Source organism: Oncorhynchus tshawytscha, unplaced genomic scaffold, assembly GCF_018296145.1.
Source record: "Oncorhynchus tshawytscha isolate Ot180627B unplaced genomic scaffold, Otsh_v2.0 Un_contig_5665_pilon_pilon, whole genome shotgun sequence".
Taxonomy (NCBI): Eukaryota; Metazoa; Chordata; class Actinopteri; order Salmoniformes; family Salmonidae; genus Oncorhynchus; species Oncorhynchus tshawytscha.
The window spans coordinates 427,588-451,917 of NW_024609774.1; the positions used below are offsets into that span (position 1 = coordinate 427,588).

Here is a 24,330-nt window from a genome sequence, read left to right on the forward strand (position 1 = left end):
AGGATAGGGGTTCAGTGTCTTGCTGCAGTTTCCCTGGGGCAGGATAGGGGTTCAGTGTCTTGCTGCAGTTTCCCTGGGGCAGGATAGGGGTTCAGTGTCTTGCTGCAGTTTCCCTGGGGCAGGATAGGGGTTCAGTGTCTTGCTGAACAAGATTTCAGTTTTCTGGACGATTTCACATTTGGTTATTGATGTTTGTTCCCCATGAGACACTGTAGACGTGGAAGCCTATTTCCCTTCTTCAAAATCCCAAGAATGAATCTAAAATAACTAAAGAAATCTGTAATAAACGTTGACGTTTTGGCCAAGGATGTTGTAGTTTAATTTTACATCTAACTAAGGTATTTGGTGCAGTATTTCTCAAGTAATAAAATGCACAACGTGATGTCTTGTGTAAAAAGTCAGAGCTTCTGGGCAGACCTGTCTCACTGTCAATGCTATTGGATAGAGAGCAATCTCCACAGCTGTTCACCCCCTGTTAATGGGCAAATGGACATTGTCAAATCATAACCCAACCTTCATTTACCCAGTGTGATGCACAGATGTTACAAACTCTGTTGTAGACAAAACTGACTTTACGACCAAAACTATTCTATTTACACTTTGTAGTCAATTTTGACACTAGAATAATTGTTCCTGACTCATATTGATGCCTCAAAAGGATGAGTTGCCTTTTAAAAGGCAGTCGCTCTTTAATCCACAGTTGTTGATGTTTTTTTTGAGGGGGGGGGGGCTATTCATCTTCTGTGGCTAAATGATGCTCTCTGGTGTATTTTATACTCCTGTGGCTGGATCTACGGGCTTGGGCTTCAGCCCCGAGAAGCCCCTGCATTCAGCCCCGAGAAGCCCCTGCATTCAGCCCCGAGAAGCCCCTGCATTCGGCCCCGAGAAGCCCCTGCATTCAGCCCCAAGAAGCCCCTGCATTCGGCCCCGAGAAGCCCCTGCATTCATCCCCGAGAAGCCCCTGCATTCAGCCCCGAGAAGCCCCTGCATTAAACCGGCCCTGACTGAAAGTATTCAGTGCAATATCTCAACCTTTCAAGACATATTTGCTGTCATCTCTAAAAATCCTTGAATGAGGTTATTTAAGCCTGTTTCAGAGAGAAAACCGAGTTGATTTGAAAGCTGAAAGCAACCTTCAATTGAATAAAGACAACAGTATGAGAATGTGTGTACTGAAATCCTCCCACACATCCACACACACTGACAGCTAGAAAATGCCCACTGGTCTTTAACCTTTCAGCATCATGCACTGTACAATTTCAGCCTAAAGCAGTTGAACAAGATATTCATATCAGTACAACATAGAATCAATCTAAAATAACCATTTCACTGCCACAAGCTCCAGAACAACATGAAAACATGGGTTCATATTGTTTTCTTTCAAAAGGTTCACCTTGAGTGCCAGGTGGGCAGAGTTTGCACTTTTGGACTTTTCTATTGTATCCATTGTGCTGGGAAAGCTCAAGCAAACACAACTACTATTTTAACCCTTGTCTGAAAACCAGGATTGTGTTCATTAGGGCACACAACAGAATTTTAAAAAAATCGATTAAAAAAATAAAATAAGAGTGTTTCTCATTGGACAAGTCCACGTAGTCCCCGTTTCAGTCCGTTCTCTTCCAATTAGTGCCTAATGAACACAACCCAGGCCTGAACACCAGGGGATGCTCCAGAAAGTCACTTACTGCAGAAGAGGAAGTAGGATGCGGAGCCGGCCAGCAGGCTGGGATTCCTGGCCAGAGAGCTGACCAGACCACAGATCCCTCCCAACACCACCAGCAACAGACTGAGAGGCAGCAGGGTGACTATGACCTTGTGGGAGTCTGCAGGGAGACCCAGAATGCAAAGCAGGGTTACTGTGAGCTGGAGAAATACACTGTACATGGTCTTCTCACAAAAACATTTCTGCATGGTGTGTGTGTGTGAGCAGGTCAGTTTCTAGCGTTTTGGGGACCATAAGCGATATTTGGTTGGGGGGACCCACCACCTCACAGTAATTCCTCCCCACCTCACGGTAATGCCCCAACCCACCTCAAGGTAATGCCCCCACTTCACGGTAATGCCCCCCACCTCACAGTAATGCCCCCCACCTCAAGGTAATGCTCCCCACCTCAAGGTAATGCCCCCACCTCACGGTAATGCCCCCCCACCTCATGGGCAAAAAAAGGTCATGCCCCCCTTCTTGGTGGCCGAGAGAATGATTTGCAGCTTTGAAGTTAATGTCTTGCAATTCTACACATTTTGCATAGAGAAATGTTATTTCGCATGGGCTAATTAAGTGACTGTCAATGATTGACGTAACAAGAGGAAAACTGCAGATGCACTAACAAACTTCAAAATTGTATTATACTATTCTAACTCTCAACATTACGTTGAGACCCAGGCTGACTTACTAAATCGGGTTGTGGGCCCCCTATTTGTCACTTATGTCGCTTATGCCTAGAAACATCACTGTGTGCTTGAGGGTGTGTGTGGGGGGCATTCAGACCCCGTGACTTTTTCCACATTTTGTTACGTTACAGCCTTATTTTAAAATGGATTAAATGATTTGTTTCCCATCATCAATCTACACACAATACCCCATAATGACAAAGAGAAAACAGGTTTTCAGAAATGTTTGCAAATGTATTATTTACATAAGTATTCAGACCCTTTGCTATGAGACTCAAAATTGAGCTCAGGTGCATCCTGTTCCCATTGATCATCCTTGAGATGTTTCTACAACTTGATTGGAGTCCACCTGTGTTAAATTAAATTGATTGGACAGGATTTGGAAAGGCACACACACGTTTATATAAGGTCCCACAGTTGACAGTGCATGTCAGAGCAAAAACCAAGCCATGCGGTTGAAGGAATTGTCTGTAGAGCTCTGAGACAGGATTGTGTCGAGGCACAGATCTGGGGAAGGGTACCTAAACATTTCTGCAGCATTGAAGGTCCACAAGAACACAGTGGCCTCCATCATTCTTAAATGAAAGAAGTTTGGAACCACCAAGACTCTTCCTAGAGCTGGAAACCTGGAAACCTTGTGGAAGGCTACCCGAAACGTTTGACCCACGTTAAACAATTTAAAGGCAATGCTATCAAATACAAATTGAGTGTATGTAAAATTTGTACTAGGATTAAATGTCAGGAATTGTTAAAAACTGAGTTTAAATGTAGTTGGCTAAGGTGTATGTAAACTTCCAACTTCAACTGTACGTGCTTAGTAATGAACCTTATAATTTTATGGGGTCTATATTGTATTGTTAAAGTGGAGTGCAATAATGTTGAGTCACTTTGTAAACATTGAGCCCATCGTACAGACTCAACAACCTGTGCTGTTTTGTGTGGGTGTGACAGAGCTAGAACTAACTACAGCTGTGCCCTACATGGTGTAAAGAACTGAAGTAAAAATACTTGAATTACTACTTAAGTCGTTTTTGGGGTATCTGTACTTTACTATTTATATTTTTGACTACTTTTACTTTTACTCCACTACATTCCTAAAGAAAATAATGTACTTTTTACTCGATGCTTTTTCCCAGAAAACCAAAAGTACTCGTTACATTTTGAATACTTAGCAGGACAGCAAAATGGACAAATTCACACACTTATCAAGAGTCATCTCTACTGCCTCTGATCTGACAGACTCACTAAACACACATGCTTTATTTGTAAATGATGTCTGAGTGTTGGTGTGTGCCCCTGGCTATCTGTAAATGATGTCTGAGTGTTGGTGTGTGCCCCTGGCTATCTGTAAATGATGTCTGAGTGTTGGTGTGTGCCCCTGGCTATCTGTAAATGATGTCTGAGTGTTGGTGTGTGCCCCTGGCTATCTGTAAATGATGTCTGAGTGTTGGTGTGTGCCCCTGGCTATCTGTAAATGATGTCTGAGTGTTGGTGTGTGCCCCTGGCTATCTGTAAATGATGTCTGAGTGTTGGTGTGTGCCCCTGGCTATCTGTAAATGATGTCTGAGTGTTGGAGTGTGCCCCTGGCTATCTGTAAATGATGTCTGAGTGTTGGAGTGTGCCCCTGGCTATCTGTAAATGATGTCTGAGTGTTGGTGTGTGCCCCTGGCTATCTGTAAATGATGTCTGAGTGTTGGTGTGTGCCCCTGGCTATCTGTAAATGATGTCTGAGTGTTGGTGTGTGCCCCTGGCTATCTGTAAATGATGTCTGAGTGTTGGTGTGTGCCCCTGGCTATCTGTAAATGATGTCTGAGTGTTGGTGTGTGCCCCTGGCTATCTGTAAATGATGTCTGAGTGTTGGTGTGTGCCCCTTGCTATCTGTAAATGATGTCTGAGTGTTGGTGTGTGCCCCTGGCTATCTGTAAATGATGTCTGAGTGTTGGTGTGTGCCCCTGGCTATCTGTAAATGATGTCTGAGTGTTGGAGTGTGCCCCTGGCTATCTGTAAATGATGTCTGAGTGTTGGATTGTGCCCCTGGCTATCTGTAAATGATGTCTGAGTGTTGGAGTGTGCCCCTGGCTATCTGTAAATGATGTCTGAGTGTTGGAGTGTGCCCCTGGCTATCTGTAAATGATGTCTGAGTGTTGGAGTGTGCCCCTGGCTATCTGTAAATGATGTCCTGAGTGTTGGTGTGTGCCCCTGGCTATCTGTAAATGATGTCTGAGTGTTGGAATGTGCCCCTGGCTATCTGTAAATGATGTCTGAGTGTTGGAGTGTGCCCCTGGCTATCTGTAAATGATGTCTGAGTGTTGGTGTGTGCCCCTGGCTATCTGTAAATGATGTCTGAGTGTTGGTGTGTGCCCCTGGCTATCTGTAAATGATGTCTGAGTGTTGAGTGCTATCTGTAAATGATGTCTGAGTGTTGGTGCCCCTGGCTATCTGTAAATGATGTCTGAGTGTTGGTGTGTGCCCCTGGCTATCTGTAAATGATGTCTGAGTGTTGGTGTGTGCCCCTGGCTATCTGTAAATGATGTCTGAGTGTTGGAGTGTGCCCCTGGCTATCTGTAAATGATGTCTGAGTGTTGGAGTGTGCCCCTGGCTATCTGTAAATGATGTCTGAGTGTTGGTGTGTGCCCCTGGCTATCTGTAAATGATGTCTGAGTGTTGGTGTGTGCCCCTGGCTATCTGTAAATGATGTCTGAGTGTTGGAGTGTGCCCCTGGCTATCTGTAAATGATGTCTGAGTGTTGGTGTGCCCCTGGCTATCCCTGGCTATCTGTAAATGATGTCTGAGTGTTGGTGTGTGCCCTGGCTATCTGTAAATGATGTCTGAGTGTTGGTGTGTGCCCCTGGCTATCTGTAAATGATGTCTGAGTGTTGGTGTGTGCCCCTGGCTATCTGTAAATGATGTCTGAGTGTTGGTGTGTGCCCCTGGCTATCTGTAAATGATGTCTGAGTGTTGGTGTGTGCCCCTATCTGTAAATGATGTCTGAGTGTTGGTGTGTGCCCCTGGCTATCTGTAAATGATGTCTGAGTGTTGGTGTGTGCCCCTGGCTATCTGTAAATGATGTCTGAGTGTTGGAGTGTGCCCCTGGCTATCTGTAAATGATGTCTGAGTGTTGGAGTGTGCCCCTGGCTATCTGTAAATGATGTCTGAGTGTTGGAGTGTGCCCCTGGCTATCTGTAAATGATGTCTGAGTGTTGGAGTGTGCCCTGGCTATCTGTAAATGATGTCTGAGTGTTGGAGTGTGCCCCTGGCTATCTGTAAATGATGTGGCTATCTGAGTGTCTGTGAATGTGCCCTGGCTATCTGTAAATGATGTCTGAGTGTTGGAGTGTGCCCCTGGCTATCTGTAAATGATGTCTGAGTGTTGGTGTGTGCCCCTGGCTATCTGTAAATGATGTCTGAGTGTTGGTGTGTGCCCCTGGCTATCTGTAAATGATGTCTGAGTGTCTGTAAATGTGTCTGAGTGTTGTGTGCCCCTGGCTATCTGTAAATGATGTCTGAGTGTTGGTGTGTGCCCCTGGCTATCTGTAAATGATGTCTGAGTGTTGGTGTGTGCCCCTGGCTATCTGTAAATGATGTCTGAGTGTTGGTGTGTGCCCCTGGCTATCTGTAAATGATGTCTGAGTGTTGGTGTGTGCCCCTGGCTATCTGTAAATGATGTCTGAGTGTTGGAGTGTGCCCCTGGCTATCTGTAAATGATGTCTGAGTGTTGAGTGTGTGCTATCTGTAAATGATGTGTGTGTGTGCCCCTGGCTATCTGTAAATGATGTCTGAGTGTTGGTGTGTGCCCCTGGCTATCTGTAAATGATGTCTGAGTGTTGGTGTGTGCCCCTGGCTATCTGTAAATGATGTCTGAGTGTTGGTGTGTGCCCCTGGCTATCTGTAAATGATGTCTGAGTGTTGGTGTGTGCCCCTGGCTATCTGTAAATGATGTCTGAGTGTTGGTGTGTGCCCCTGGCTATCTGTAAATGATGTGCCCCTGGCTATCTGTAAATGATGTCTGAGTGTTGTGCCCCTGGCTATCTGTAAATGATGTCTGAGTGTTGGTGTGTGCCCCTGGCTATCTGTAAATGATGTCTGAGTGTTGGTGTGTGCCCCTGGCTATCTGTAAATGATGTCTGAGTGTTGGAATGTGCCCCTGGCTATCTGTAAATGATGTCTGAGTGTTGGAGTGTGCCCTGGCTATCTGTAAATGATGTCTGAGTGTTGGAGTGTGCCCCTGGCTATCTGTAAATGATGTCTGAGTGTTGGTGTGTGCCCCTGGCTATCTGTAAATGATGTCTGAGTGTTGGTGTGTGCCCCTGGCTATCTGTAAATGATGTCTGAGTGTTGGTGTGTGCCCCTGGCTATCTGTAAATGATGTCTGAGTGTTGGAGTGTGCCCCTGGCTATCTGTAAATGATGTCTGAGTGTTGGAGTGTGCCCCTGGCTATCTGTAAATGATGTCTGAGTGTTGGTGTGTGCCCCTGGCTATCTGTAAATGATGTCTGAGTGTTGGTGTGTGCCCCTGGCTATCTGTAAATGATGTCTGAGTGTTGGAATGTGCCCTGGCTATCTGTAAATGATGTCTGAGTGTTGGAGTGTGCCCCTGGCTATCTGTAAATGATGTCTGAGTGTTGGAGTGTGCCCCTGGCTATCTGTAAATGATGTCTGAGTGTTGGTGTGTGCCCCTGGCTATCTTTAAATGATGTCTGAGTGTTGGTGTGTGCCCCTGGCTATCTGTAAATGATGTCTGAGTGTTGGTGTGTGCCCTGGCTATCTGTAAATGATGTCTGAGTGTTGGTGTGTGCCCCTGGCTATCTGTAAATGATGTCTGAGTGTTGGTGTGTGCCCCTGGCTATCTGTAAATGATGTCTGAGTGTTGGTGTGTGCCCCTGGCTATCTGTAAATGATGTCTGAGTGTTGGTGTGTGCCCCTGGCTATCTGTAAATGATGTCTGAGTGTTGGTGTGTGCCCCTGGCTATCTGTAAATGATGTCTGAGTGTTGGTGTGTGCCCCTGGCTATCTGTAAATGATGTCTGAGTGTTGGTGTGTGCCCCTGGCTATCTGTAAATGATGTCTGAGTGTTGGTGTGTGCCCCTGGCTATCTGTAAATGATGTCTGAGTGTTGGAGTGTGCCCCTGGCTATCTGTAAATGATGTCTGAGTGTTGGAGTGTGCCCTGGCTATCTGTAAATGATGTCTGAGTGTTGGTGTGTGCCCCTGGCTATCTGTAAATGATGTCTGAGTGTTGGTGTGTGCCCCTGGCTATCTGTAAATGATGTCTGAGTGTTGGTGTGTGCCCCTGGCTATCTGTAAATGATGTCTGAGTGTTGATGTGTGCCCCTGGCTATCTGTAAATGATGTCTGAGTGTTGGAGTGTGCCCCTTGCTATCTGTAAATGATGTCTGAGTGTTGGTGTGTGCCCCTGGCTATCTGTAAATGATGTCTGAGTGTTGGTGTGTGCCCCTGGCTATCTGTAAATGATGTCTGAGTGTTGGTGTGTGTCCCTGGCTATCTGTAAATGATGTCTGAGTGTTGGTGTGTGCCCCTGGCTATCTGTAAATGATGTCCGAGTGTTGGTGTGTGCCCCTGGCTATCTGTAAATGATGTCTGAGTGTTGGAGTGTGCCCCTGGCTATCTGTAAATGATGTCTGAGTGTTGGAGTGTGCCCCTGGCTATCTGTAAATGATGTCTGAGTGTTGGAGTGTGCCCCTGGCTATCTGTAAATGATGTCCGAGTGTTGGTGTGTGCCCCTGGCTATCTGTAAATGATGTCCGAGTGTTGGTGTGTGCCCCTGGCTATCTGTAAATGATGTCTGAGTGTTGGAGTGTGCCCCTGGCTATCTGTAAATGATGTCTGAGTGTTGGAGTGTGCCCCTGGCTATCTGTAAATGATGTCTGAGTGTTGGAGTGTGCCCCTGGCTATCTGTAAATGATGTCCGAGTGTTGGTGTGTGCCCCTGGCTATCTGTAAATGATGTCTGAGTGTTGGTGTGTGCCCCTTGCTATCTGTAAATGATGTCTGAGTGTTGGTGTGTGCCCCTGGCTATCTGTAAATGATGTCTGAGTGTTGGTGTGTGCCCCTGGCTATCTGTAAATGATGTCTGAGTGTTGGTGTGTGCCCCTGGCTATCTGTAAATGATGTCTGAGTGTTGGTGTGTGCCCCTGGCTATCTGTAAATGATGTCTGAGTGTTGGTGTGTGCCCCTGGCTATCTGTAAATGATGTCTGAGTGTTGGTGTGTGCCCCTGGCTATCTGTAAATGATGTCTGAGTGTTGGTGTGTGCCCCTGGCTATCTGTAAATGATGTCTGAGTGTTGGTGTGTGCCCCTGGCTATCTGTAAATGATGTCTGAGTGTTGGTGTGTGCCCCTGGCTATCTGTAAATGATGTCTGAGTGTTGGTGTGTGCCCCTGGCTATCTGTAAATGATGTCTGAGTGTTGGAGTGTGCCCCTGGCTATCTGTAAATGATGTCTGAGTGTTGGAGTGTGCCCCTGGCTATCTGTAAATGATGTCTGAGTGTTGGAGTGTGCCCCTGGCTATCTGTAAATGATGTCTGAGTGTTGGAGTGTGCCCCTGGCTATCTGTAAATGATGTCTGAGTGTTGGTGTGTGCCCCTGGCTATCTGTAAATGATGTCTGAGTGTTGGTGTGTGCCCCTGGCTATCTGTAAATGATGTCTGAGTGTTGGTGTGTGCCCCTGGCTATCTGTAAATGATGTCTGAGTGTTGGAGTGTGCCCCTTGCTATCTGTAAATGATGTCTGAGTGTTGGTGTGTGCCCCTGGCTATCTGTAAATGATGTCTGAGTGTTGGTGTGTGCCCCTGGCTATCTGTAAATGATGTCTGAGTGTTGGTGTGTGCCCCTGGCTATCTGTAAATGATGTCTGAGTGTTGGTGTGTGCCCCTGGCTATCTGTAAATGATGAGTGTTGGTGTGTGCCCCTGGCTATCTGTAAATGATGTCTGAGTGTTGGAATGTGCCCCTGGCTATCTGTAAATGATGTCTGAGTGTTGGAGTGTGCCCCTGGCTATCTGTAAATGATGTCTGAGTGTTGGAGTGTGCCCCTGGCTATCTGTAAATGATGTCTGAGTGTTGGTGTGTGCCCCTGGCTATCTGTAAATGATGTCTGAGTGTTGGTGTGTGCCCCTTGCTATCTGTAAATGATGTCTGAGTGTTGGTGTGTGCCCCTGGCTATCTGTAAATGATGTCTGAGTGTTGGAGTGTGCCCCTGGCTATCTGTAAATGATGTCTGAGTGTTGGAGTGTGCCCCTGGCTATCTGTAAATGATGTCTGAGTGTTGGTGTGTGCCCCTGGCTATCTGTAAATGATGTCTGAGTGTTGGTGTGTGCCCCTGGCTATCTGTAAATGATGTCTGAGTGTTGGTGTGTGCCCCTGGCTATCTGTAAATGATGTCTGAGTGTTGGTGTGTGCCCCTGGCTATCTGTAAATGATGTCTGAGTGTTGGTGTGTGCCCCTGGCTATCTGTAAATGATGTCTGAGTGTTGGTGTGTGCCCCTGGCTATCTGTAAATGATGTCTGAGTGTTGGTGTGTGCCCCTGGCTATCTGTAAATGATGTCTGAAGTGTGCCCCTGGCTATCTGTAAATGATGTCTGAGTGTTGGTGTGTGCCCCTGGCTATCTGTAAATGATGTCTGAGTGTTGGTGTGTGCCCCTGGCTATCTGTAAATGATGTCTGAGTGTTGGTGTGTGCCCCTGGCTATCTGTAAATGATGTCTGAGTGTTGGTGTGTGCCCCTGGCTATCTGTAAATGATGTCTGAGTGTTGGTGTGTGCCCCTGGCTATCTGTAAATGATGTCTGAGTGTTGGTGTGTGCCCCTGGCTATCTGTAAATGATGTCTGAGTGTTGGTGTGTGCCCCTGGCTATCTGTAAATGATGTCTGAGTGTTGGTGTGTGCCCCTGGCTATCTGTAAATGATGTCTGAGTGTTGGTGTGTGCCCCTTGCTATCTGAAAATTGAAAAAAAAAACAAGCAAGAAAATGGTGCCGTCTGGTTTGCTTGAAACAAGGAATTTTTTATAATTCATACTTTAACTTTTACTTGGTTGATGTTCTATTAAGGTATCTTTACTTTTACTCAAGTATGACAATTGGTTACTTTTTCCACCACTGTTACTTTTTACCAGGGCTCATGGGTTAACCGTTATGCACTATGTAGGGAATAGGGTGCCATTTGGGACCCAAATATAGTCTTCATGTAGAAGGCGTCGGAGGCCACATAGCAGAGGCCACATACTCACTGATAAGGTGCTTCTCTATGTCAGTTTTGTTGGAGGTATCCACAAAGAAGGACTGGATTGGCCAAGAGGTGGCATTTTTCCCTGTAAAAAGAGCAAACAGAAGATATGTGCTGACCTTTCAGACCGGTAGACGATACGTAAAATGGCATGCATGACTGTACGTCGCTTCGGATAAAAGCTTCTGCTAAATGGCAGATATTGCATAATATGTTGGACAGCTCAGACTGGTAGACATACATGACAATGTTAAAGTACCAGTCAAAAGGTAGGCCTATGACACAACACACTTATGGCTGTGTAACACCTATATGGTTGCTAATATCCGATTACTAAGTGTGTGCCTAACATCGACAGCTGCTTCCCTGCCAGCTCTCCGACAGAACTCTTTACAGGCCATGAATCAACAAATCTATAGCAATGACTTATACTGTTGACACACTGTACTGCAGTAGTGTGGTGTAGCACAGGCGCTCCCTGCGTAATGTGTCACTCCCTATGTTTGCATCCCAAATAGCACCTTATTTCCTATGTAGTGCACTACTTTTGACCAGAGCTCTATGGGAATAGGGTGTGATTTGGGATGCACCCACTGTCTGGAGCAGGAAATATGCTCTAGGCTGACTGAGATGCATTTGAAAAAACAGCCGGAAAGATACAGGTGAGCTATGTGAATAATAATAATACAATTAATATTATGAATAACAATAACAATAACAATCAGATTAATAATAATAACAATAGTAATAATAATAACACGAAAAATAACAACAATAATAATGATAATATTAATAGCAATCATAATGATATTATTATTAATAATAATAATGTATATGCAAAATGTAAATGAGCAGGAGTACAATAAAACAGATGCTTCTAAAGTGCACCTGTTTATTGCAATGTCCTGTGCATGCAAATGTGTCTCGGGTGGGGAAGAGATTAGCTGGCATACAACAGAGATGGCTATGGACCAGCATTGGGTCCATTCTGAAAGGGGTAGCATTTTGAAAGTGAAACTCGATTCAGTTTTTGATGTTGAATTTAAATAAATGTAAATCTAAAATAAAGTGAGGAAAACAAAAATGTGATGAGGTTGAATAAACATTGAAAAGTGATTGGATTTGCAAAAAGTCATTCATTTACGGGAATTTCTTATTTTTTCCATCCAACTTTTAACCTAAAGGACATTCTTAGTTGATGTCACGCTGAATTCACGTTAGTTGACAACTCAACCAAATATACATTAAAATTAGACGTTGAACGGACGTCTGTGGCCAGTGGGTCGTGGAAGCAGGCTGACATTGGTGGTGAAACAGGTAGACTCCGTTGTTTAAATTTGGCATATGTATTTCAAGTTATATGACAAGCTACCAGAAAACACAGCGCAATATTGAACCGCAATATCAAAGTGTGCTAGGCTATAGCATTTAATTTGGGGTGCTTAAAAAAATATACGTGGACATACCTTCACGGATCCTCCAGAGACCGGAATGCGAACTCAGGTCCTCCAAGTCCGACTGGTTCGCCTTGTTCACATCGATGATGTACCAATAGTCGCTGCCAATTGCCACTGCAAGAAAGCTGAAGCTGAGTAAACCTGAAAAGCCAGCCGTGATAACAACCATTCCGTACTTCATTGTCAATTAAACTTCGTTAAAAACAAAACCGTGAGCAATTCAAATGAACGTCATGGTCACAAAGAAATCCGTATCACATAACGTTCTGGGCACCCGAGTTGGAGAAATGCGCAAAGCTCTCCAACATGGTCTTTATTCTTCTCCCCGCCGTGTAGTGCTGACTTGTCAAATTATTCTCGGCAACATCTGGTCAAGAGGGTTCTGTTTTGATATTGTCGAATATAATGGAACGAATAATAAAAGACAACTGCGCTTTGAAATAGTAAATAACGGGAGAGAGAGTAGCCAACCGATGTATAATTAGACACTACTGAGAGGGTCCTTATGTAACCCACTCCTCACTCCTGGGTAAGTACACCAACGCTAGTTCGTAGGAGTAGTGAGAGTAAACATTAGGTCCTATAAGGTAAATGAGCAGGACACCAGGAATACATTTTATAGAAAAAAGCCGGCTTTAGTAGCGATATGAAGATAAATTACCATAGATAAACACTTTATTTTGAGAAACTTTTCTAGCTTCAAACTCAAAATGGAAACTTTCTTTCCAGATGCTGATGAGGACTCAAAACGCACTTATTGTCTCTATCTCATGCAGGTTGACCAGAATGTTCTCATCTGAGAGCTGTCAATCAGAGGGCGGGACTGTCAATGGGAAACCCAATAGAATAATGGAAGGTGCAGTACTACTTGCTCAAATGAAATATAGTAAACTATTACCTTAATATGTACTCAATTTAAGCAATGGGTTACACCTAACGGATAGGGTACTTGTAGCACTGGCTATCACGCTGCAGCCCAGTCCTACTCAAATCTCTTAGAACGTTTTTCATGCGCAGTGGCACTGCTAATAAATGTTGCATTTCAGTAGCGGACCTGTTTTGGAACAGCTGATCCGTTACACCAAACACTCAATGGATGACGAGCTACATTTCGGAACCTTTTAATAATATTGTGACCATTTCTTAGAATGGCCAGTGATAGTAGGCTACTTCTATAACAAGCTCTGTACACAATTATTGTATTGGATTCAATTGTATTCAGCACCCTCTCATGTCCTCTTGTCCCCAATTGACATGGAGTGATCCCTGGGTTGCATGAGGCTCTTGTGCATATCAAGGCTGTAGCCCACTGAGCAAAAGCCTATGCACTAGATTGGGAGCCGACAACAAGTTTCCTAGTCAGGCTACCACCCAGATGTGGGGTTTAGGCTGGGTTTCTGTATAAGCACTTTGTGACATCTGCTGATGTAAAAGGGCTTTATACATACAGTTGAAGTCGGAAGTTTACATACACTTAGGTTGGAGTCATTAAAACTCATTTTCAACAACTCCACAAATTACTTGTTATCAAACTATAGTTTTGGCAAGTCGGTTAGGACATCTACTTTGTGCATGACACAAGTAATTTTTCCAACAATTGTTTACAGACAGATTATTTCACTTATAATTCACTGTATCACAATTCCAGTGGGTCAGAAGTTTACATACACAAAGATGACTGTGCCTTTCAACAGCTTGGAACATTCCAGAAAATGATGCCATGGCTTTAGAAGCTTCTGATGGGCTAATTGACATCATTTGAGTCAATTGGAGGTGTACCTGTGGATGTATTTCAAGGCCTACATTCAAACTCAGTGCCTCTTTGCTTGACATCATGGGAAAATCAAAAGAAATCAGAAATAAAATTTTAGACCTCTGTACACAATTATTGTATTGGATTCAATTGTATTCAGCACCCTCTCATGTCCTCTTGTCCCCAATATTGTCCTAAATATATATATAGTCTGGTTTATCCTTGGGAGCAATTTCCAAACGCCTGAAGGTACCACATTCATCTGTACAAACAATAGTACGCAATTATAAACACCATGGGACCACGCAGCCGTCATACCGCTCAGGAAGGAGACGTGTTCTGTCTCCTGGAGATCAAATCAAATCAAATAAAATAAAATTTTATTTGTCACATACACATGGTTAGCAGATGTTAATGCGAGTGTAGCGAAATGCTTGTGCTTCTAGTTCCGACAATGCAGTAATAACGAACAAGTAATCTAACTAACAATTCCAAAAAAAAAAAAAAAAAAACTACTGTCTTATACACAGTGTAAGGGGATAAAGAATATGTACATAAGGATATATGAATGAGTGATGGTACAGAGCAGCATAGGCAAGATACAGTAGATGATATCGAGTACAGTATATACATATGAGATGAGTATGTAAACCAAGTGGCATAGTTAAAGTGGCTAGTGATACATGTATTACATAAGGATGCAGTCGATGATATAGAGTACAGTATCTACGTATGCATATGAGATGAATAATGTAGGGTAAGTAACATTATATAAGGTAGCATTGTTTAAAGTGGCTAGTGATATATTTACATCATTTCCCATCAATTCCCATTATTAAAGTGGCTGGAGTAGAGTCAGTGTCATTGACAGTGTGTTGGCAGTAGCCACTCAATGTTAGTGGTGGCTGTTTAACAGTCTGATGGCCTTGAGATAGAAGCTGTTTTTCAGTCTCTCGGTCCCAGCTTTGATGCACCTGTACTGACCTCGCCTTCTGGATGACAGCGGGGTGAACAGGCAGTGGCTCGGGTGGTTGATGTCCTTGATGATCTTTATGGCCTTCCTGTAGCATCGGGTGGTGTAGGTGTCCTGGAGGGCAGGTAGTTTGCCCCCGGTGATGCGTTGAACGTACTTTTGATGAACGTACTTTGGTGAGAAATGTATTATTCTGACAGTTCACATTCTTAAAATGAAGTGGTGATCCTGACTGACCTAAAACAGGGATCTTTACTAGGATTAAATGTCAGGAATTGAGTTTAAATGTATTTGGCTAAGGTGTATGTAAACTGCCGACTTCAACTGTACATTTGATTGATAGATACTAAAGTACGGCATAAAGAATAAGAAGGTCAATAGGATGTTTCACTTACCCTTTTAATGAACTTTCAGCGTGGAAATGTGTTCCATTTGATGTTCACAGAAGCGCGGTCCAAACCCTAATCTGCAGAAACATTCTGTTTAATGGAGATTGTAGAGCTCAGGGCCATGATCAAAAAGGAATTACATGGTGTGTGACTCTCAAAGACAAACCTCAACCAAATAACTAAATAACAGTAGCAAGTCTGGTAGCAATTTAAATATAGCCTGCAGATATAATGCTTTGTGACATGGTATAAAGATGAATGAGCATTATGACAAGGCTTATAATTACGCTTTGTCTTCCTGTGTGTCAACCGACTCAAAATGGAAGCTATTCAGTCAGGATTTATTATGAGATGATTGTAAGGGGATCATATGTGCCCATGGTAAGTCTTACAATGCATTATACCCTTTAGGCTTTAACATCAAGTGTTACTACAAGTCCCTGTTGAGTTGGTCAACACGTAATGAATGAAGAAACTCCAATAGCTCCTACAGCGGTCAGTTGTGTCCCAGCAGTGTAGATGTACCAGTACAGCCTTGTTTGATGAACTAGGACACTCTTAGAATAAAGGATTCCAAAGAGGTTCATCGGCTGTCCCCATAGGACAACCCTTTTGGTTCCAGGTAGAACCCCTTTGGTTCCAGATAAAACTATTTTGGGTTCCATGTAGACCGCTCTATGTAAAGGGTTCTACGTGGAACTCAAAGGGTTCCACCTGGAACCAAAAAGGGTTCTTCAAAGGGTTCTCCTATCCTATGGCAGGGGTATTTGAGGTCCAGAGCCTGCAGGTTTTCTGTTCTACCTGGTGATTAATTGCACCCGCCTGTTGTCCCAGGTGTAAATCAGTGTTCTACCTGGTGATTAATTGCACCCACCTGTTGTCCCAGGTGTAAATCAGTGTTCTACCTGGTGATTCATTGCACCCACCTGTTGTCCCAGGTGTAAATCAGTGTTCTACCTGGTGATTCATTGCACCCACCTGTTGTCCCAGGTGTAAATCAGTGTTCTACCTGGTGATTCATTGCACCCACCTGTTGTCCCAGGTGTAAATCAGTGTTCTACCTGGTGATTAATTGCACCCACCTGTTGTCCCAGGTGTAAATCAGTGTTCTACCTGGTGATTCATTGCACCCACCTGTTGTCCCAGGTGTAAATCAGTGTTCTACCTGGTGATTCATTGCACCCACCTGTTGTCCCAGGTGTAAATCAGTGTTCTACCTGGTGATTCATTGCACCCACCTGTTGTCCCAGGTGTAAATCAGTGTTCTACCTGGTGATTCATTGCACCCACCTGTTGTCCCAGGTGTAAATCAGTGTTCTACCTGGTGATTCATTGCACCCACCTGTTGTCCCAGGTGTAAATCAGTGTTCTACCTGGTGATTCATTGCACCCACCTGTTGTCCCAGGTGTAAATCAGTGTTCTACCTGGTGATTCATTGCACCCACCTGTTGTCCCAGGTGTAAATCAGTGTTCTACCTGGTGATTCATTGCACCCACCTGGTGTCCCAGGTGTAAATCAGTCCCTGATTAGAGGGCACCAATAAAGAAAATGCAGTGGAACTGGCTTCGAGGTCCAGAGTTGAGTTGGAGGGTCCTATGGGGACAGCCAAACAACCCTTTTAGGTTCCACCTTTTTCTCGAAGAGAGTACAGCCAATTCAAACTACATTAACAATCAACTGGTGCAGAGCCATGTCAAATCATAACACTCCTAACACAAAATGAACCGGGGTTCAATCCCTGTCTACCTTTTTCTACTGTGTCTTCCATTCTCATCTATATCCCCCTGTAAATCCCCCTCAAATCTGTCTAAGGAGAAAGAAGTCAGCCTTCTCTGAGCCAGAATGTCCCTAGTGCAGCCTGTTAACTGTTTCTGTAGGTTTTAAGCCTTCTCTGAGCCAGAATGGCCCTAGTGCAGCAGCCTGTTAACTGTTTCTGTAGGTTATAAGCCTTCTCTGAGCCAGAATGTCCCTAGTGCAGCAGTCTGTTAACTGTTTCTGTAGGTTATAAGCCTTCTCTGAGCCAGAATGTCCCTAGTGCAGCAGTCTGTTAACTGTTTCTGTAGGTTATAAGCCTTCTCTGAGCCAGAATGTCCCTAGTGCAGCCTGTTAACTGTTTCTGTAGGTTGTAAGCCTTCTCTGAGCCAGAATGGCCCTAGTGCAGCAGCCTGTTACCTGTTTCTGTAGGTTATAAGCCTTCTCTGAGCCAGAATGTCCCTAGTGCAGCCTGTTAACTGTTTCTGTAGGTTATAAGCCTTCTCTGAGCCAGAATGTCCCTAGTGCAGCAGTCTGTTAACTGTTTCTGTAGGTTATAAGCCTTCTCTGAGCCAGAATGGCCCTAGTGCAGCCTGTTAACTGTTTCTGTAGGTTATAAGCCTTCTCTGAGCCAGAATGTCCCTAGTGCAGCCTGTTAACTGTTTCTGTAGGTTATAAGCCTTCTCTGAGCCAGAATGTCCCTAGTGCAGCCTGTTAACTGTTTCTGTAGGTTATAAGCCTTCTCTGAGCCAGAATGGCCCTAGTGCAGCCTGTTAACTGTTTCTGTAGGTTATAAGCCTTCTCTGAGCCAGAATGGCCCTAGTGCAGCCTGTTAACTGTTTCTGTAGGTTATAAGCCTTCTCTGAGCCAGAATGTCCCTAGTGCAGTCTGTTAACTGTTTCTGTAGGTTATAAGCCTTCTCTGAGCCAGAATGTCCCTAGTGCAGTCTGTTAACTGTTTCTGTAGGTTATAAGCCTTCTCTGAGCCAGAATGTCCCTAGTGCAGCCTGTTAACTGTTTCTGTAGGTTATAAGCCTTCTCTGAGCCAGAATGTCCCTAGTGCAGCAGCCTGTTACCTGTTTCTGTAGGTTGTAAGCCTTCTCTGAGCCAGAATGTCCCTAGTGCAGCAGTCTGTTAACTGTTTCTGTAGGTTATAAGCCTTCTCTGAGCCAGAATGTCCCTAGTGCAGCCTGTTAACTGTTTCTGTAGGTTGTAAGCCTTCTCTGAGCCAGAATGGCCCTAGTGCAGCAGCCTGTTACCTGTTTCTGTAGGTTATAAGCCTTCTCTGAGCCAGAATGTCCCTAGTGCAGCAGCCTGTTAACTGTTTCTGTAGGTTATAAGCCTTCTCTGAGCCAGAATGTCCCTAGTGCAGCTGAGCCTGTTAACTGTTTCTGTAGGTTATAAGCCTTCTCTGAGCCAGAATGTCCCTAGTGCAGCAGCCTGTTAACTGTTTCTGTAGGTTATAAGCCTTCTCTGAGCCAGAATGGCCCTAGTGCAGCAGCCTGTTACCTGTTTCTGTAGGTTATAAGCCTTCTCTGAGCCAGAATGGCCCACAGTGCAGCAGCCTGTTAACTGTTTCTGTAGGTTATAAGCCTTCTCTGAGCCAGAATGGCCCTAGTGCAGCAGCCTGATGCCTGTTTCTGTAGGTTATAAGCCTTCTCTGAGCCAGAATGGCCCTAGTGCAGCAGCCTGATGCCTGTTTCTGTAGGTTGTAAGCCTTCTCTGAGCCAGAATGGCCCTAGTGCAGCAGCCTGATGCCTGTTTCTGTAGGTTGTAAGCCTTCTCTGAGCCAGAATGGCCCTAGTGCAGCAGCCTGATGCCTGTTTCTGTAGGTTGTAAGCCTTCTCTGAGCCAGAATGGCCCTAGTGCAGCAGCCTGATGCCTGTTTCTGTAGGTTATAAGCCTTCTCTGAGCCAGAATGGCCCTAGTGAAGCAGCCTGATGCCTGTTTCTGTCGGTTATAAGCCTTCTCTGAGCCAGAATGGCCCTAGTGCAGCAGCCTGATGCCTGTTTCTGTAGGTTATAAGCCTTCTCTGAGCCAGAATGGCCCTAGTGCAGCAGCCTGATGCCTGTTTCTGTAGGTTATAAGCCTTCTCTGAGCCAGAATGGCCCTAGTGCAGCAGCCTGATGCCTGTTTCTGTAGGTTATAAGCCTTCTCTGAGCCAGAATGGCCCTAGTGCAGCAGCCTGATGCCTGTTTCTGTAGGTTATAAGCCTTCTCTGAGCCAGAATGGCCCTAGTGCAGCAGCCTGATGCCTGTTTCTGTAGGTTATAAGCCTTCTCTGAGCCAGAATGGCCCTAGTGCAGCAGCCTGATGCCTGTTTCTGTAGGTTATAAGCCTTCTCTGAGCCAGAATGGCCCTAGTGCAGCAGCCTGATGCCTGTTTCTGTAGGTTATAAGCCTTCTCTGAGCCAGAATGGCCCTAGTGCAGCAGCCTGATGCCTGTTTCTGTAGGTTGTAAGCCTTCTCTGAGCCAGAATGGCCCTAGTGCAGCAGCCTGATGCCTGTTTCTGTAGGTTATAAGCCTTCTCTGAGCCAGAATGGCCCTAGTGCAGCAGCCTGATGCCTGTTTCTGTAGGTTATAAGCCTTCTCTGAGCCAGAATGGCCCTAGTGCAGCAGCCTGATGCCTGTTTCTGTAGGTTATAAGCCTTCTTTGAGCCAGAATGGCCCTAGTGCAGCAGCCTGATGCCTGTTTCTGTAGGTTATAAGCCTTCTCTGAGCCAGAATGGCCCTAGTGCAGCAGCCTGTTGCCTGTTTCTGTAGGTTATAAGCCTTCTCTGAGCCAGAATGGCCCTAGTGCAGCAGACTGTTACCTGTTTCTGTAGGTTATAAGCCTTCTCTGAGCCAGAATGTCCCTAGTGCAGCAGCCTGATGCCTGTTTCTGTAGGTTATAAGCCTTCTCTGAGCCAGAATGGCCCTAGTGCAGCAGCCTGATGCCTGTTTCTGTAGGTTGATGCAGCTTGATGTACAACCCCCAGGATGCTCGTCTGTCTCAGGGCCTTATCCGCAATTCATCACCTTAATGCTGAGTATCAAATCAAACCCCCAACCTTCCAATCTCAGGGCGGACAGTAACCACAAAGCCTCTGAGTTGTTAAATCTGTCTAAATATATTGGAAATCCACTCTCCTTAAAAACACAATCAACTGGACTCATTAGTGTGAGCTTCTAGAATGTGTGGGACAGATGTGCCTCCGGTGACACTTTAAACCAAACCTGCAGATCAGTGGTGTAAAGTACTTCAGTAAAAATACTTTAAAGTACTACTTAAGGAGTTTTTTGGGTTATTTGTACTTTACTATTGACATTTTTGACAACTTTTACTTTTACTTCACTACATTCCTAAATAAAATAATGTACTTTTGACATTTTCCCTGACACCAAAAAGTACTCGTTACATTTTGAATGCTTAGCAGGACAGGAAAATGGTCCAACTCACACACTTATCAAGAGAACATTCCTGGTCATCTCTACTGCCTCTGATCTGGAGGACTCACTAAACACATGCTTCGTTTGTAAATGATATTTGATTGTTGGTGGAAGAGGAACTGGCGGCAGAGAAGACAGACACAGGAGAGAAATAACTGTGTTTCCAACGGCGCAGTTTATTAACAAAACCCACCGGAAAACAGAATAATATAATAAATGGGTCCATAACCCAACACACACCAGGACAGACGAGCACAAACACTTACAATAAACAATCACCCTCAAGGACATGAGGGGGAACAGAGGGGTAAATACACAACAGGACAGACGAGCACAAACACTTACAATAAACAATCACCCTCAAGGACATGAGGGGGAACAGAGGGGTAAATACACAACAGGACAGACGAGCACAAACACTTACAATAAACAATCACCCTCAAGGACATGAGGGGGAACAGAGGGGTAAACACACACCAGGACAGACGAGCACAAACACTTACAATAAACAATCACCCTCAAGGACATGAGGGGGAACAGAGGGGTAAACACACACCAGGACATGAGGGGGAACAGAGGGTTAAACTCACACCAGGACAGACGTACACAAACACTACAATAAACAATCACCCACCAGGACATGAGGGGGAACAGAGGGGTAAACTCACACCAGGACATGAGGGGGAACAGAGGGGTAAACACACACCAGGACATGAGGGGGAACAGAGGGGTAAACTCACACCAGGACATGAGGGGAACAGATGGTTAAACTCACACCAGGACATGAGGGGGAACAGAGGGGTAAACACACACCAGGACATGAGGGGGAACAGAGGGGTAAACACACACCAGGACATGAGGGGGAACAGAGGGTTAAACTCACACCAGGACATGATGGGGAACAGAGGGTTAAACACACACCAGGACATGAGGGGGAACAGAGGGTTAAACTCACACCAGGACAGACGTACACAAACACTACAATAAACAATCACCCACCAGGACATGAGGGGGAACAGATGGTTAAACTCACACCAGGACATGAGGGGGAACAGAGGGGTAAACACACACCAGGACATGAGGGGGAACAGAGGGGTAAACTCACACCAGGACATGAGGGGGAACAAAGGGGTAAACACACACCAGGACATGAGGGGGAACAGAGGGGTAAACACACACCAGGACATGAGGGGGAACAGAGGGGTAAACACACACCAGGACATGAGGGGGAACAGAGGGGTAAACACACACCAGGACATGAGGGGAACAGAGGGTTAAACTCACACCAGGACATGAGGGGGAACAGAGGGGTAAACACACACCAGGACATGAGGGGGAACAGAGGGTTAAACTCACACCAGGACAGACGTACACAAACACTACAATAAACAATCACCCACCAGGACATGAGGGGGAACAGAGGGTTAAACTCACACCAGGACATGAGGGGGAACAGAGGGGTAAACACACACCAGGACATGAGGGGGAACAGAGGGGTAAACACACACCAGGACATGAGGGGGAACAGAGGGTTAAACTCACACCAGGACATGAGGGGGAACAGAGGGGTAAACACACACCAGGACATGAGGGGGAACAGAGGGTTAAACTCACACCAGGACATGAGGGGGAACAGAGGGTTAAACTCACACCAGGACATGAGGGGGAACAGAGGGGTAAATACACACCAGGACATGAGGGGGAACAGAGGGTTAAACACACACCAGGACATGAGGGGGAACAGAGGGTTAAACTCACACCAGGACATGAGGGGGAACAGAGGGTTAAACACACACCAGGACATGAGGGGGAACAGAGGGTTAAACTCACACCAGGACATGAGGGGGAACAGAGGGTTAAACACACACCAGGACATGAGGGGGAACAGAGGGTTAAACTCACACCAGGACATGAGGGGGAACAGAGGGGTAAACACACACCAGGACATGAGGGGGAACGAGGGTTAAACTCACACCAGGACATGAGGGGGAACAGAGGGTTAAACTCACACCAGGACATGAGGGGGAACAGAGGGGTAAACACACACCAGGACATGAGGGGGAACAGAGGGTTAAACTCACACCAGGACATGAGGGGGAACAGAGGGGTAAACACACACCAGGACATGAGGGGGAACCGAGGGTTAAACTCACACCAGGACATGAGGGGGAACAGAGGGTTAAACTCACACCAGGACATGAGGGGAACAGAGGGGTAAATACACACCAGGACATGGGGGAACAGAGGGTTAAACTCACACCAGGACATGAGGGGGAACAGAGGGGTAAACACACACCAGGACATGAGGGGGAACAGAGGGGTAAACACACACCAGGACATGAGGGGGAACAGAGGGGTAAACACACACCAGGACATGAGGGGGAACAGAGGGTTAAACTCACACCAGGACATGAGGGGAACAGAGGGTTAAACTCACACCAGGACAGACGTACACAAACACTACAATAAACAATCACACACAAGGACATGAGGGGGAACAGAGGGTTAAACTCACACCAGGACATGAGGGGGAACAGAGGGCTAAATACACACCAGGACATGAGGGGAACAGAGGGCTAAATACACACAAGGACAGACGAGCACAAACACTACAATAAACAATCACCCAACAGGACAGACGAGCACAAACACTACAATAAACAATCACACACAAGGACATGAGGGGGAACAGAGGGTTAAACTCACACCAGGACATGAGGGGAACAGAGGGGTAAATACACACAAGGACAGACGAGCACAAACACTACAATAAACAATCACCCAACAGGACAGACGAGCACAAACACTTACAATAAACAATCACCCACAAGGACATGAGGGGGAACAGAGGGGTAAATACACAACATGTAATTGATGGAATTGGAACCAGATGTGATGGAAGACCAGACAAAACCAAAGGAAAATGAAAAGAGGATCAGCGATGGCTAGAAGGTCGGGGACTTCGACCGCCGAACGCCGCCTGAACAAGGAGAGGGACCAACTTCGGCGGAAGTCGTGACAGTTGGACTGTGACCCTGGCTATTTCTTGAAAAACAAAACTGGAAAATTGTGCTGTCTGGTTTGCTAAATATAAAGAATGTTAAATAATTTACTGTTTCTTTTGATACTTAAGTATATTTCAGCAATTAAGTTTCATTTTGAGAACCTATTTCCTTTGATCTGGTGGACTCACTAAATACACATGCTTAGTTTGTAAATGACGTCTGAGTGTTGGAGTGGGCCCCTGGCTATCTGTAAATGATGTCTGAGTGTTGGAGTGGGCCCCTGGCTATCTGTAAATGATGTCTGAGTGTTGGAGTGGGCCCCTGGCTATCTGTAAATGATGTCTGAGTGTTGGAGTGGGCCCCTGGCTATCTGTAAATGATGTCTGAGTGTTGGAGTGGGCCCCTGGCTATCTGTAAATGATGTCTGAGTGTTGGAGGCCCTGGCTATCTGTAAATGATGTCTGAGTGTTGGAGTGGGCCCCTGGCTATCTGTAAATGATGTCTGAGTGTTGGAGTGGGCCCCTGGCTATCTGTAAATGATGTCTGAGTATTGGAGTGGGCCCCTGGCTATCTGTAAATTATGTCTGAGTGTTGGAGTGGGCCCTGGCTATCTGTAAATGATGTCTGAGTGTTGGAGTGGGCCCTGGCTATCTGTAAATGATGTCTGAGTGTTGGAGTGGGCCCCTGGCTATCTGTAAATGATGTCTGAGTGTTGGAGTGGGCCCCTGGCTATCTGTAAATGATGTCTGAGTGTTGGAGTGGGCCCCTGGCTATCCATAAATACAATTCTGTTATTTAGGTTGCCTTCTTTGATTGCTTAATATCAGGAATAGAAAATGATTCATACTTTTACTGTTGATACTTAAATATATTTTAGAAATTACATTTACTTTTGGTACTTAAGTATATTACTAAATCAATGCATTGGACATCTTTCTACTGGA

At 45.4% G+C, this 24,330-nt stretch overlaps 1 protein-coding gene across 1 annotated transcript in view; it reads right to left on the reverse strand.

Moving 5' to 3' along the window:
- The window catches only part of LOC121845827 (transmembrane protein 235-like), a 42,585-nt gene extending 29,952 nt beyond the window's left edge, over window positions 1-12,633 (reverse strand). Inside the window, exons 1-3 of the mRNA XM_042317881.1 lie at window positions 12,095-12,633; window positions 10,633-10,713; window positions 1,686-1,823 (exon numbers count right to left, since the gene is read on the reverse strand). Coding sequence (XP_042173815.1) covers window positions 1,686-1,823; window positions 10,633-10,713; window positions 12,095-12,266 — 391 coding nt within the window. The 5' untranslated portion in view covers window positions 12,267-12,633. The remainder of the gene's footprint in view (window positions 1-1,685; window positions 1,824-10,632; window positions 10,714-12,094) is intronic.
- Window positions 12,634-24,330: the final 11,697 nt, after the last annotated feature.